This window comes from Mustela lutreola, chromosome 8 (genome assembly GCF_030435805.1).
Source record: "Mustela lutreola isolate mMusLut2 chromosome 8, mMusLut2.pri, whole genome shotgun sequence".
Classification (NCBI taxonomy): Eukaryota; Metazoa; Chordata; class Mammalia; order Carnivora; family Mustelidae; genus Mustela; species Mustela lutreola.
In genome coordinates, this window is record NC_081297.1 from 70,563,202 (window position 1) to 70,576,359 (window position 13,158).

The window sequence follows — 13,158 nt, forward strand, 5'->3', positions numbered from 1 at the left end:
ACAAAAGAAGACAATAAGCAATTAGCAAAGTGTCAATAAGTACACACTTATCAGTAATTAATTTAAGTGTAAATGAAATAAATTCTCCAATCATAAGACACAGAGTGGCTGAGTGGATAAAAGCAGAACAAAAACAAAAAAAACAAGACCCATCTATATACTGCCTACAAGAAATCACTTTAGACTAAGGATGCATACAGAGTGAAAGTACAAGGATGGCAAAACTTACTGCATGTCAATGGAAGCCAAAAGAAAGCTGGGGTAGATCTACTTATATCAGATAAAATACACTTTAAAACAAAGACTGTAATAAGAGATAAAGATGGATGTTATCTATGATAAAAGCAACAATCCAACAGGAGGATATAACATTTGTAAATATTTATGCATCCAACATAGAAGCACCTAAAGACCTAAAGGGAGAAATAGACAGCAACACAAAAATAGTAAGGAATTTTAATACCCCATTTACATCAATGGATAGATCATCCAGACAGAAAATCAGTAAGAAAACATCAGCCTTATATGACACATTATACTAGATTAATTTAACAGATTATATATATGTATATATATAAAACATTCTATCCAAAAGCATCATAGTACACATTCTTCTCAAGTGCATGTAGAACCTAAGATAGATTATATGTTAGGCCATAAAATAAGTCTTAATAAATGTAAGAGGACTGAAATCATATAAAGTATCTTTTCCAACCACAACAGTATGAAACTAGAAATTAATGACATGAAGAAAACTGAAAAATTCACAAATATGTAGAAATTAAGCAACATGCCACTGAAAAATGAATGGGTCAAAGAAGAAATAAAAAGATAAAAAAATATCTTGAGACAAAAGAAAATGGAAATATAACACAAAAATTTGTGAGATGCAGCAAAAACAGTTCTAGGAGAGAAGTTCATAGTATAAATGTCTATCTCAAGAAATAAGAAAAGTCTCAAATAAACAACTGAACTTTACATCTTAAGGAACTAGAAAGAGAAGAACCATGGACACTCAAAGTTAGTAGAAGAAAGGAATAGCAAAGATAAGAGCAGAAATAAATGAAATAAAGATTAAAAGACCCATGAAACTCAAATCTGGTTCTCTCAAAAGATAAATAAAATTGGCAACACTTTAGCCAGACACATGAGGAGAAAAAGGAGAGATAACTCAAATAAATAATATCAGATATAAGAGAGGAGATGTTACAACTGATTCCACAGAAATACAGAGAATCATGAGACTATTATGAATAATATATACATACAAATTGGACAATTTAGAAGAAATGGCTACATTTCTGGAAACATATAACCTACCAAGACCAATCATGATGAAATAGAAAATTTGAAGAGTAAGTTATTAGTAAGGAGATTGAACCAGTAATCAAAAGCCTTCTATGAAACAAAACTCCAGGACCAGATGGTTTCACTAATGAGTTCTATCATACATTGAAAAAAGAATTAATACCAATCCCTCTCATCCTCTTCCTAAAAGGAACTTTTCCAAACTCATGTTAGCATTACCCTGATACCAAAACCAGACAAGGATGCCACAGAAAAAGTACATTTCAGGTCAATAACCCTGATGAACAAGATATAAAAATCATCAATAAATACTAACAAACTGAATTCAATAATGCATCAAAATGATCATACACTGGTCAAGTAGGATTTATTCCAGGCATGCAGAGATGGTTCAACATCTGCAAATCAGAGAATGTGATGCACTACATTAAAAAAAGTAAGAATAAAAATCATCTTGATAGATGCAGAAAAAAAAATTGACAACGTTCAACATCTGTTAATGATGGAAACTCCCAACATATAAAAACTCTCAACAAAGTGGGTATAAAGACCCACAGCTAGCATCAACTCCACGGTGAAAAGTTGAAAGCCTTTCTTCTAAAATCAGGGAAATGAGAAAGATAGCCACTCTCACCACTTCTATTCAACACAATATTGGAAGTCCTAGTTAGAGCAATTAGATAGGAAAAAGAAATAAAAGGCATCCAAACTGGAAATAAAGACGTAAAACTGTCACTATTTGCAGACGACCTATTACATATACCCCAAACCCCAAAGACTCCAGCAAAAAAACTGAGAATCAATAAGTGAAATAAGTAAGTTGCAGGAAAATACAAAATCAATACACAAAAATCTCTTGTGTTTCTATACACTGATATGAACTCTCAGAAAGACAGTAAAGAAAATAATACCATTTACAACTGTATCAAAAAGAATAAAATATCCAGGAATAAATTTAACAAAGGATGGGAAAACCTATATATTGAAAACTACAAGATGATAGTGAAAGAAATTGAAGACACATAAATGGAAAGATATATCATGCTCACAGACTGGAGAAATCAATATTGTTATAATAACCAAAATGTCCAAAGCAATCTACAGATTTAATGAAATTACTATTAAAATAATGACATTTAAAAATTTTTTTAAAATATTTTATTTATTTGACAGAGAGAGAGAGAGATCACAAGTAGGCAGAGAGGCAAGCAGAGAGGGAGAGAGGAAGGAGGCTCCCTCCTGAGCAGAGAGTCCGATGCGGGGCTCAATCCCAGGACCCTGAGATCATAAACTGAGCTGAAGGCAGAGGCTTTAACCCACTGAGCCACCCAGGTGCCCCAAAATAATGATGACATTTTTTGAAGGAAATAGAACAAATAATTTTAAAACTTGTATGGAAAGACAGAAACCCACATCGCCAAAGCAATCTTGAGAATAGAACAAAGCTGGAGGAATCATGCTCCCAGATTTCAAACTACTTTACAGAGTTACAGTAATCAAAATAGTATGATATTGGCACAAAAGCAGACATACAGATCACTACAACAGAATAGATGCTCAGAAATAAACCCATGTACATATGGTCAATTAATTTATGACATAAGAGCAGAATGTACAATGGGAAAAAGACAGTCTCTTCAATAAGTGTTGTTGAGGAAACTCGACAGTCACATGCAAAAGAATAAAACTGAACTCAACTACTTTACACCACATACAAAAATTAACTCAAAACAAAGACTTGAAATTAAGACCTTAAACTATAGAATTCCTAGAAGAAAACATAGGTATTAAGTTCCTTGACATAGGTATTTGTGATGATATTTTGAATCTGACATTAAAAAAAAAAGGCAACAAAAGCAAAAACAAACTATTAGAACTACATCATATGAAAAAGCTTTTGTACAGCAAAGGAAATCATCAACAAAATGAAAAAGCAACTTCTTAATTGGGAGAAAGTAGTTGAAAATCATTTCTGATAGGGGGTTAATATCCAAAATGTATAAAGAACTCATAAATAATCAATAACAAAAACAAAACAACAAAACAATTAAAAAATGGGCAGAAGATATGAATAGACATGAGTGGATAAAGATAATTTCACATAGACACAGGCACATGCATACACACCCTGGAATATTATTCAGCCATAAAAAAATGAAATCTTGCCTCCTACAACATGGATCTAGAAAGTAGAATGCTAAGCCAAATAAACCAGTTAGAGAAAAACAAATACTATATGATTTTATTCATATGTGAAATTTAAAAAACAAAACAGCGAACAAAGGGGAAAAAAGAGACAAACCAAAAAATAGATTCTTAATTAAAGAGAACAAACATATGGTTACCAGAGGGGTGGAGGGGGTGGGTGCACAAGGTGACAGGGATAAAAAGGACACTTATCTTTTTTTTTTTTTAAGGATTTTAATTATTTATTAGAGAGAGAATGAGAGAAAGAGAGAGAGCGCATGAGATGGGGGAGGGTCAGAGGGAGAAGCAGACTCCCTACCAAGCAGGGAGCCTGATGAGGGACTCCATCCCTGGACTCCAGGATCATGGTGATAATCTGAAGGCAGTTGCTTAAACAACTGAGCCACCCAGGCTCTCAGGAGGATGCTTATCTTGATGAGCACTGTGTCATATATGGAAGTTTTGGACCACTATATTATATAGCTGAGAAATCTAACACTGTATATTAACTACACTGGAACTAAAAATTTTAAAAATGGGTAGAAGATACGAATAAAAATTTGGCCAAAAAGGGCATACAGATTGCCAACAGGTACATGAAAAATGCTGAGCATCATTAATCATCAGAGAAATGCAAATGAAAACCACAATGAAATGTCACCTCAACTAGTAAGAATGGCAAGAATCAAAAAAAACAAGATAGAATAAGTGTTGGTGGAGAAAAAGGAACCCTCATGCACTGTTGGTGACAAAGTAAATTGGTGGAAGTAGGGAAAACAGTATGGAGATACCTCAAAAAATTAAAAATAGAACTACAATATAATCCAGCAATTCCGTTTCTGGGTATTTATCTGAAGAAAACAAAAATACCAACTTAAAAAAAAAAAAAGAACAACAACAAAAAACCAAAAATGCATCTCCATGATGGCTGTGGCATTATTTACAATAGTCAAAATATGGAAACAAGTTAAGTGATCGTTAAGGGATGAATAGATAAATAAGTTGTGATATATATAGACAGTGGAATATTATTCAGCCATAAAAAATAATGAAATCCTGCTATTTGCAACAACATAGGTGGAACTTGAGGGCATTATGCTAAGTGAAATAAGTCGGATAAAGGAAGTCAAATACAGGTGACTAGGTGGCTCAGTTAGTTAAGCCATTGCTTTTGGCTCAGGTCATGACCTCAGGGTTCTGGGATAGAGTTCTGAATTGGACTCCCTGATCAGTGAAAAGTCTGCTTCTCTCTCTCCCTGCTGCTCCCCCTGCTTATAATCTCACTCTGTTTCTCTGGATCAAATAAATAAATAAAATCTTAAAAAAAAAAAAGAATAAAGTAAGTAAAATACTATATAATCTTTCATGTGGATTCTAAAAAAATAAACAAAAATATCTCAGCAAGTTCAGAGATACAGAGAACAGATCGTGGTTTCCAGAAATGGGACAGGTGGTGGAAAAAAATGGAGGATCCACAGGTAAAGAAAAAATAAAATTAAAAACAATAACAATTTTTTAAAAAACCCAAGTAACCAAAACTGTTAACATCAAATCCATGAACAAAAAGTCCTTAATTTTATTTTATATTCTTTTCTAACAAGTTTTATTAGCTGGTTTCCTAACCCATAGTAAATATGTATCTAGTAATCTTATTGAGGATCCTTTGTGCCTGCTGAGTCACTTCTATTTTTTTAATATGCTTTTAAGATTCCCTGCTCTTGATTATGATGTGTCAAGGTGTGAATCTCTTTGAGTTTATCCTACTTGTAGTTGTTAATTTCTTGGATGTCTGGATTAATATTTTTTATCAAATTTGGAAAATTTTTTTCCATTTTTTCTTCCAATATTCTTTCTAGCATTTTCTCACCTCTCCTTTTAGGACTCCCATTACATGTATCTTAGTAAACTTTACAATGTCCCATAGGTCTCTAAAGATCTGCTCATGCCTCTTCGTTCTCTTTTCTTTCTGTTCCTTAATTGATTTATCTTCATGTTTATTGATTTTGGGGGGAGGTGGTGCTGCTCAAATATGCTGATAAGTTCTTCTAGTGAATTTTCATTTTAGTTATTGTACTTTACAACATTGGGATTTTTATTTGGTCCCTTCTTATACTTTAAATTTTTTATTGATATTCTCTATTTGGTAAGACATTCTTATACTTTTCTTTGGTTCTTTAGACATGATTTCCTTTAGTTCTTTGAACATATTTAAAATAGCTGATAGAAATCTTTCTCTAGTACTTTAAACATCTGGGCTTCCTCAGGTAGTTTCTACTTTTTTTCTCCTGGGTATAGGCCCAAATTTGCTTTTTCTCTGCATGTCTGGTATGTTTTTGTTGAAAACCATTCATTTTAAATAATATAATGTTGCAACTCTGGAAATCACTCTGTTCCCTCCCCAAGACTTATTGTTGCTAATTGTTTTTGTTGATTAATGACTTTAATAAATGAATTCTGTAAAGTCTCTATTTTTTGCATGTGTGGTCACTGATGTCTCTACTCAGTTTAGTCATCACTACTAAATAGACAGAGATTTCCCTAAACATCTAAAGTCAATAAATCTCTCAATAGAAGAGTATTGGCCAGGGCTCTGAATCCATGTGAAGATGCACCTTCCACACTAAACCAGGCAGTTTAGACCCTGTCTTAATCCTCACTTCTTGTTTGCACAAAGCCACAAGGTCAGCCAGAAGTGAGAGCTTAGGGATTTCTCAGGTCTTTTTGTTTTCAGCATGCGCATGACCTTGCACATGCTCATGGTTTTCTAGGTTCCCAGGAATATATTAGAGATTTTTAAAACCATAATGAACATCTTATTCATCAGCTTTTCTTCTTAAGCTTTTTAGTTAGCCTACTGAAACATCCTGTTATTCATCACCTCAGGCAGCTGTCATTAAAACATTTGCCAGTAAACATTTTTGACAAACGATTCCACAGAAAGTCTTTTAGCACTAAGTGAGCTTTAGTCAGGTGAAATTAAGATAAGACTTAGGATGTCATCTAACCGAGGAACCACAAGAGAGGTCAAACAATTACAATTCTTTCAGAATGAGGCCTTGAAAGAGCTCCAGCTCTGTTCTGCTCCCTCTGGTACCAGAAAGCAGGGCTGCTTTTTTTTTTCAAGGCTGCCACTGGGCTGGGATATAAGGGATTATAATAGGACAAGTTAAAATGCCACAAAACTTGTCATTCCTATTGAGATTCAGCCCTTTCTCTTGAGTAAATTCTCGTTGGGTTGCTGTTTCCTAGTTCTGAAAAAAAGTCAATTCTGACAATTTTTGCCATCTTTTTCATTATTTTTATGGAGAGGCACATTTTTGGAGTTCCTTTGTCATTTTCTAGCCCTAAATGTTTAACAGCAGATGTTATCATTGACCTTTATTGGCAATAAACAAACAAACAAATAAATAAAATCTTGGTATGGCAGGTTTTCCTAGTATGGTTAACAGAGTAAGCTATTTCATGTTTCCTCTACTAACTTATGAATTCATTTAAAAGTATTTGACCAGGGGCGCCTGGGTGGCTTAGTGGGTTAAGCCACTGCCTTCGGCTCAGGTCATGATTTCAGGGTCCTGGGATCGAGTCCCGCATCGGGCTCTCTGCTCAGCAGGGGCCTGCTTCCCTTCCTCTCTCTGCCTGCCTCTCTGCCTACTTGTGATCTCTCTCAGTCAAATAAATAAATAAAATTCTTAAAATAATAATAATAATAAAAGTATTTGACCAAAGAATGGCATTAATGGAAGTGATACTAACTTTTTTTTTAAACTCTTGGTCAACATTTCAACACATTTTTTTTTTTTTGTAAAGATTTTATTTATTTATTTGACAGAGAGAGAGATCACAAATAGGCAGAGAGACAGACAGAGAGAGAGAGATGAGGAGAAGCAGGCTCCCTGCTGAGCAGAAAGCCCAATGCGGGACTCGATCCCAGGCCCCTGGGATCATGACCTGAGCCGAAGGCAGAGGCTTAACCCACTGAGCCACCCAGGTGCCCCTCAACACATTTTTCAAATAACTTTTAAAAACGATTTTATTTATTTGACAGACAGAGATCACAAGTTGGCAGAGAGGCAGGCAGAGAGAGAAGAGAAAGCAGGCGCCCTGCTGAGCAGAGAGCCCGATGCAGGGCTCAATCCCAAAACCCTGGGATCATAATCTGAGCCAAAGGCAGAGGCCTTAACCCACTGAGCCACCCGGGCACCCCATTTCAACATATTTTTAAGGCCACTCACTAGTAATAGTCAAACTGTGTTGTCACTATAAAGAAGAGTGTTAATCTTCTTCTAAAATATGTGATGGGGATATACCTCACTTTATAACAAAAGTTCTGTCATTATTTAGACATTTTACAAAGGGGAGGAGGAACTACATATCCAGTCTTTGCTTAACTTTTAAATTCTTTCCTTTCCAGCTTTATTGAGAAATAGTTGACATTTAATATTGTGTAATTTTAAGGTATACAATGTAGTGATTTAATATACTTATATATTGCAAAATAATTACACCATAATGTTAGTTACATTTAAAAAAAATTTTTAATTAAATTCCAGTTAGTTAGCATAGTGTAATATTAGTTTTGGGTGTACAAGCATGATTCATCACTTAAATAACATACTTATATAACACTTGGTTCTCATCAAAACAAGTACACTCCTTAATCCCCACCACCTATTTAAGCCATCCCCCCATCCACTTCCCTAACAGACTCTACATTTAAGATTCTGTTTCTTAGTTTGCTTCTTTCTCTTCTTTTCCTCTGTTTCTTAAATTCCACATATGAGTGAAATCCATATGGTATTTGTTTTTCTGACTTATTTTGCTTTAGTGAATATACTCTGGTTCTATCAACATTGTTGCAAATGGCAAGATCTCATTCTTTATGATGGCTGAGTAATATTCCATTGTATATATATCACATCTTCTTTATCTGTTCATCAGTTGATAGACTTTGGGCTGTTGCCATATTTTGTCTATTATAGGTGATGCTGCTATAAACATTGGGGAGCATGTATTCCTTTGAATTAGTATTTTTGTACTCTTTGGGTACCTAGTAGTATAATTGCTGGATTGTTGCTACTTTATAATTCTAAAAGGAGGTTTAGACACCATCTGCTTATAGAATGGCTATAGTAGGAGAAAGGGTCACTCAAAGTCTTAGGTTTAAATTTCAGAATTGCAGGTCAGCCTGAGATGATCAATAATGATTTAATTCATGCTACCTAAACTTTCAAAAGACTTAAGTATAAACTAGAATGTGATTTTACTAATCATAAAAGACATTCTGCAACAGAAACTGTATGTAGATTGTAATAGTTTTATCATTGTACACTATCTTCCAAAAGGCAAATCCAGGCAGGAAATCAAAAGGAAATTAAAAGGAAAGACTGCTAGATAAGTATGGAGTTAATGCAAGCAGACATATAGTTAGATAACCTCAATAACTATCTTCAACAAATTACCCTGATGCGTAAACAGCCTAGTAAAGGAAAACACCTGACATAATCTGAAAGACAATACTCCTTGCCCCAGGATAGTAGTAGAGATTTTGTGACAAAGTCTTATTCTTGGATCATTGCTAACCTAAGGGCTCTGATAACACAAACACACAAAACTTGATTCAGTTTAGATTTTTTATTTCCTCTCTGAGTTACAATACAGGTTTATCATTTCTGAGACTATACACTGGTAGGTTTTGTTTGTTTGAGCTTGGGTGTTGTTAAAGCTGCTTAGCCAAGGAAATCTATTACAATATATAGTTTTAATGTTTCCTTTATACTTCTCACTACCTGATTTTGTTTTATTTACTTGTAAATTATCATCTCAGTGTCTCATCTCCATCTAACAGAGACTTTCTCCTGAGAACAAACTCCTAAAAAACAAGGACTTTGTATTATTCGTTATTATATGTTCATTGCTTTTATGAGTCTGGACAATTGAAAACAATCAATGAATATTTGTTGAATTAATTTTGTTTTTTAAAAATTTTATTTGTTAATTATTGTTTTAGGTCAGAGTATTTCAAGAGATAATTTTTTCCTAATTTCATTAAAGGAATGAAATCTTAGCATTAATTTTGGAGATTCATTGTTATTGTCTCCATATTGATCATTTCTAGACATTAGAATTTGAATGGTTGAAAAGCCATTTCTATCCGTGTCCATTCTTACAGTGGCATAGTACAGACGTTAAAGAAGTAGGGGCAGAGGTTGGTCAAAGAATAAAAACTTTTAGTTATGAAATGATAACTTCTGGGGATCTCATGTGTAGGTTGATGACTATACTTAATAATACTGTATTGTATACTGAAATTTGTTAAGAAAATAGATCTTAAATGTGCTCACCACACCAAAAAAGTCAAAAAAGGTAACTACATGAAGTGCTGACTGTGTTAATTAGCTTGTGGCAATCATTTCACAATATATATATACATATATATCAAAACATCACATTGAACACCTGACTTATATATAATTTTGTCAATGATACCACAGTAAAGTGGAAAAAATAAAATACATACTTATAGGCATAAATAATTTTATTTCACTTTGCAGATCCTGCAGCTTTTATAAACTGAAGATTTATGGTAACCCTGGGTTGAACAAGTCTATCAGCACCATTTTTCCAAAATAATTTCTTCACTTTGTGTCTCTGTGCCACATTTTGGTAATTCTTGAAATATTTCAAACTGTTATTAGCATATTTGTTATGGTGATCTGTGGTCAGTGACCTTTGCTTTTACAATTGTCATTGTTTTGAGGCACCAACACCAAGTACAGTGCCCATACAAGATGGTGAACTTATTGGTAAATGTTGTGTATGCTCTCACTGTTCTACTGACCTACTGTTTGCCTATCTCTCTTCTTCTCCTTGGGCCTCCCTAATCCCTGAGACACAATGATAAAATTAATAACCCTACAATGGCCTCTAAGTGTTCAGGTGAAAGGAAGTGTCACATCTTTCATTTTATTTTATTTTTTTAAAATATTTTATTTATTTATTTGACAGACAGAGATCACAAGCAGGCAGAGAGGCAGACAAAGAGAGAGGAGGAAGCAGGCTCCCCGCCAAGCAGACAGCCCGATATGGGGCTCGATCCCAGGACCCTGAGATCATGACCTGAGCCGAAGGCAGAGGACCCACTGAGCCACCCAGGCGCCCACATCTTTCATTTTAAATCAAAGGACAGAAATGATTAAGTATAGTGAGGAAGACATGTCAAAAGCTGATACAGACCAAAAGCTAGAACTCTTGCACCAAACAGTTAGCTAAGTTGTGAATGCAAAGAATAATTTTTTTTTAAGATTTTATATATTTATTTGACAAAGTGAGAGATCACAAGTAGGCAAAGAGGCAGGCAGAGAGAGAAGGGGAAGCAGGCTCCCCCTGAGCAGAGAGCCCGATGTGGGGCTCAATCCCAGGACCCTGAGATCATGATATGAACCAAAGGTAGAGGCTTAACCCACTGAGCCACTCAGGCACCCCAAGGATAATTTCTTGAAGGAAATTTAAAGTTCTACTCTAGTGAACACATGAATGATAAGAAAGGGAAACAGTCTTATTGCTGATAGGAAGAAAGTTGATTCCAACACTCATAGATGATTTTGGGGGGTTTAAAACTTCAGTGGAGGAAGTAATTACAGATGTGGTAGAAAGAGCAAGAAAACTAGAATTAGAAGTAGAGTCTTAAGTCGTGACTAAATTTCTGCAATCTCATGATAAAACTTTACCAAACGAGAGTTGCTTCATAGGGATGAGCAGAGAAAGTAGTTTCTTGAGAAGGAATCTACTCCTGGTGAAAACGCTGTGAAGATTGTTGAAATAATAATATAACATTTAGAATACTGCATCAACTTAGTTGATAAAGGAGTGGCAGGGTATGAAAAGACTGACTCAAATTTTGAAAAAAGTTCTACTGTAGCTAAATGCTATCAAGCAGCATTGCATGCTACATGGAGATTGTGAAAGGAAGAGTCACTTGATGGGACAAACTTCATTTTAAGAAGTTGCCACAGCCACCCAAGTCTTCAGCAACCACTGCCCTGACCAGTCAGCAGCCATCAAGGTGGAGGCGAGACCCTTCACCAGCAAAAAGCTCCCTGTGAGCTCAGATGATAGCATTTTCTAGTAGCAAAGTATTTTTAAATTAAGGTATGCACATTACTTTTTTAAACATATGCTATGGCATAGTTAATAGACTACAGTGTAGTGTAAACACAAGTTTTATATGCATTGACAAACCAAAAAATTTATGTGGCTCACTTCATTGTGATACTCAATTTATTGTGGTGGTCTGGAATTGAACTGTCCATATCTCTGAGATATGCTGTGTTTTAAAAGTGAATAAAAAGGACTACAGATCCCTGAGATGTATGGCCATTTTATACAGCTATAGGACCAAAAAGTGGATATGGCAATAATACTTTAAAATGTGCCCTTATATTTCTCTTAATTATATATCAGAGAAATAAGGCAAAACATTTAATTGTTCCTTTTACCTGCTTGATTATCATAGAACATATTGAGGAAAATCTAAAATTTTTAGTTGGCTAGCAAGCAAGCCAGTAGGTCAGAAATATGGGAAGAAAAACAGTTATTTTTTCTAGAAGAATTCAGTTTCTTGTGGTTATACAACCCAAGTCTTAGTTTTTTTTTATTGCTGGCTAATAGCTGGAAGGTAGCTCTCAGCCTAGAAGGCCATCCTGAGGGCTTAGCCAGTGTGGCCTTCTTACAAATGGTAGCTTACTTCTTCAAGGCCCATGGGATAATCTCTCAGGCTTCTTATAAGAACTCACCTTATTAGGTCAGCCCCACCCAGCAGAGTCTCTATGTTGATACTTAAAGTCAGAAGATTAGGCACCTTAACAGCATCTGCAAAATTCCTTCATTTTTGCCAGGTAACATAATCTAATGTTGACCATACCATCATGGAAGTAACATCAGGGCATGTTTGGTTAGTGGTGAATGATTACTTAAAATAGCACACTCTGAACATGATCCTATAAACAAATGACTATAATTGGATTGTATATAAACTTCAAATTTTATATCACTTTACATGTTACAAAGTGCATGCACATATGCTGCCTCATTTGATTTTCATGACTACCTGTCAGGGAAGCACAACAGATCTTAGCCTAATGATACCAGTAAGAAAAAAAAAAAAAAAAACCAAGGCTCAAAGCCATGAAGGGATTGCCCAAAGCGCTCCAGCAAATTAGCAGCAGAACTGGGCTTTGGCCTAGGGTCTTTTCACCCTATGGTCCAGTCGTCCTTGTTGCTAATTCTGTAGTTTTGAAACCATGTTTGGTGAGGTTCCGAGGAGAGGTCTGAGGGATTACTCAAGGACTGAGGGTGACACTAAAAAGCTAGGGCTTAGGATTGATATCTGGCTCTACTTTTGCTTGTATATTTGTTGGGGGTTCTATACAAGCTTTAGTAGCCACTAAACTGCTCCATGCTGCCTGGTTAAAGGTAAAAAAGAATGTTTACAAAAACAAAATTTTAGTTTAAAAAATGTTTTAGACAGGTGTATACAAAAAAAACCAAAAAAACCCAAGAGTTTATTCCAGTAAAATTTTAAGAAGCTGTCATGTCTTGTAGCAGCTGTTGAACCTTTCAAAAAGAAAGACAAAAAACAAAACAAAACAAAACTGTATTAAATAA

The 13,158-nt window shown here is 34.9% G+C and overlaps 1 protein-coding gene across 5 annotated transcripts in view; it reads right to left on the bottom strand.

Moving 5' to 3' along the window:
* IRAK4 (interleukin 1 receptor associated kinase 4) overlaps window positions 1–13,158 on the bottom strand; it is a 52,377-nt gene that overhangs the window by 10,771 nt on the left and 28,448 nt on the right. For 4 of the 5 annotated variants that reach the window (XM_059185601.1, XM_059185602.1, XM_059185604.1 and 1 more), the window contains one exon: window positions 8,012–13,107. The exons of the other annotated variant lie outside the window; for it this stretch is intronic. In XM_059185601.1, the coding sequence (XP_059041584.1) occupies window positions 13,072–13,107 (36 nt within the window). In that variant the 3' untranslated portion in view covers window positions 8,012–13,071. Of the gene's footprint in view, window positions 1–8,011; window positions 13,108–13,158 lie in introns of those variants that run through there. 5 annotated transcript variants of the gene reach the window in all.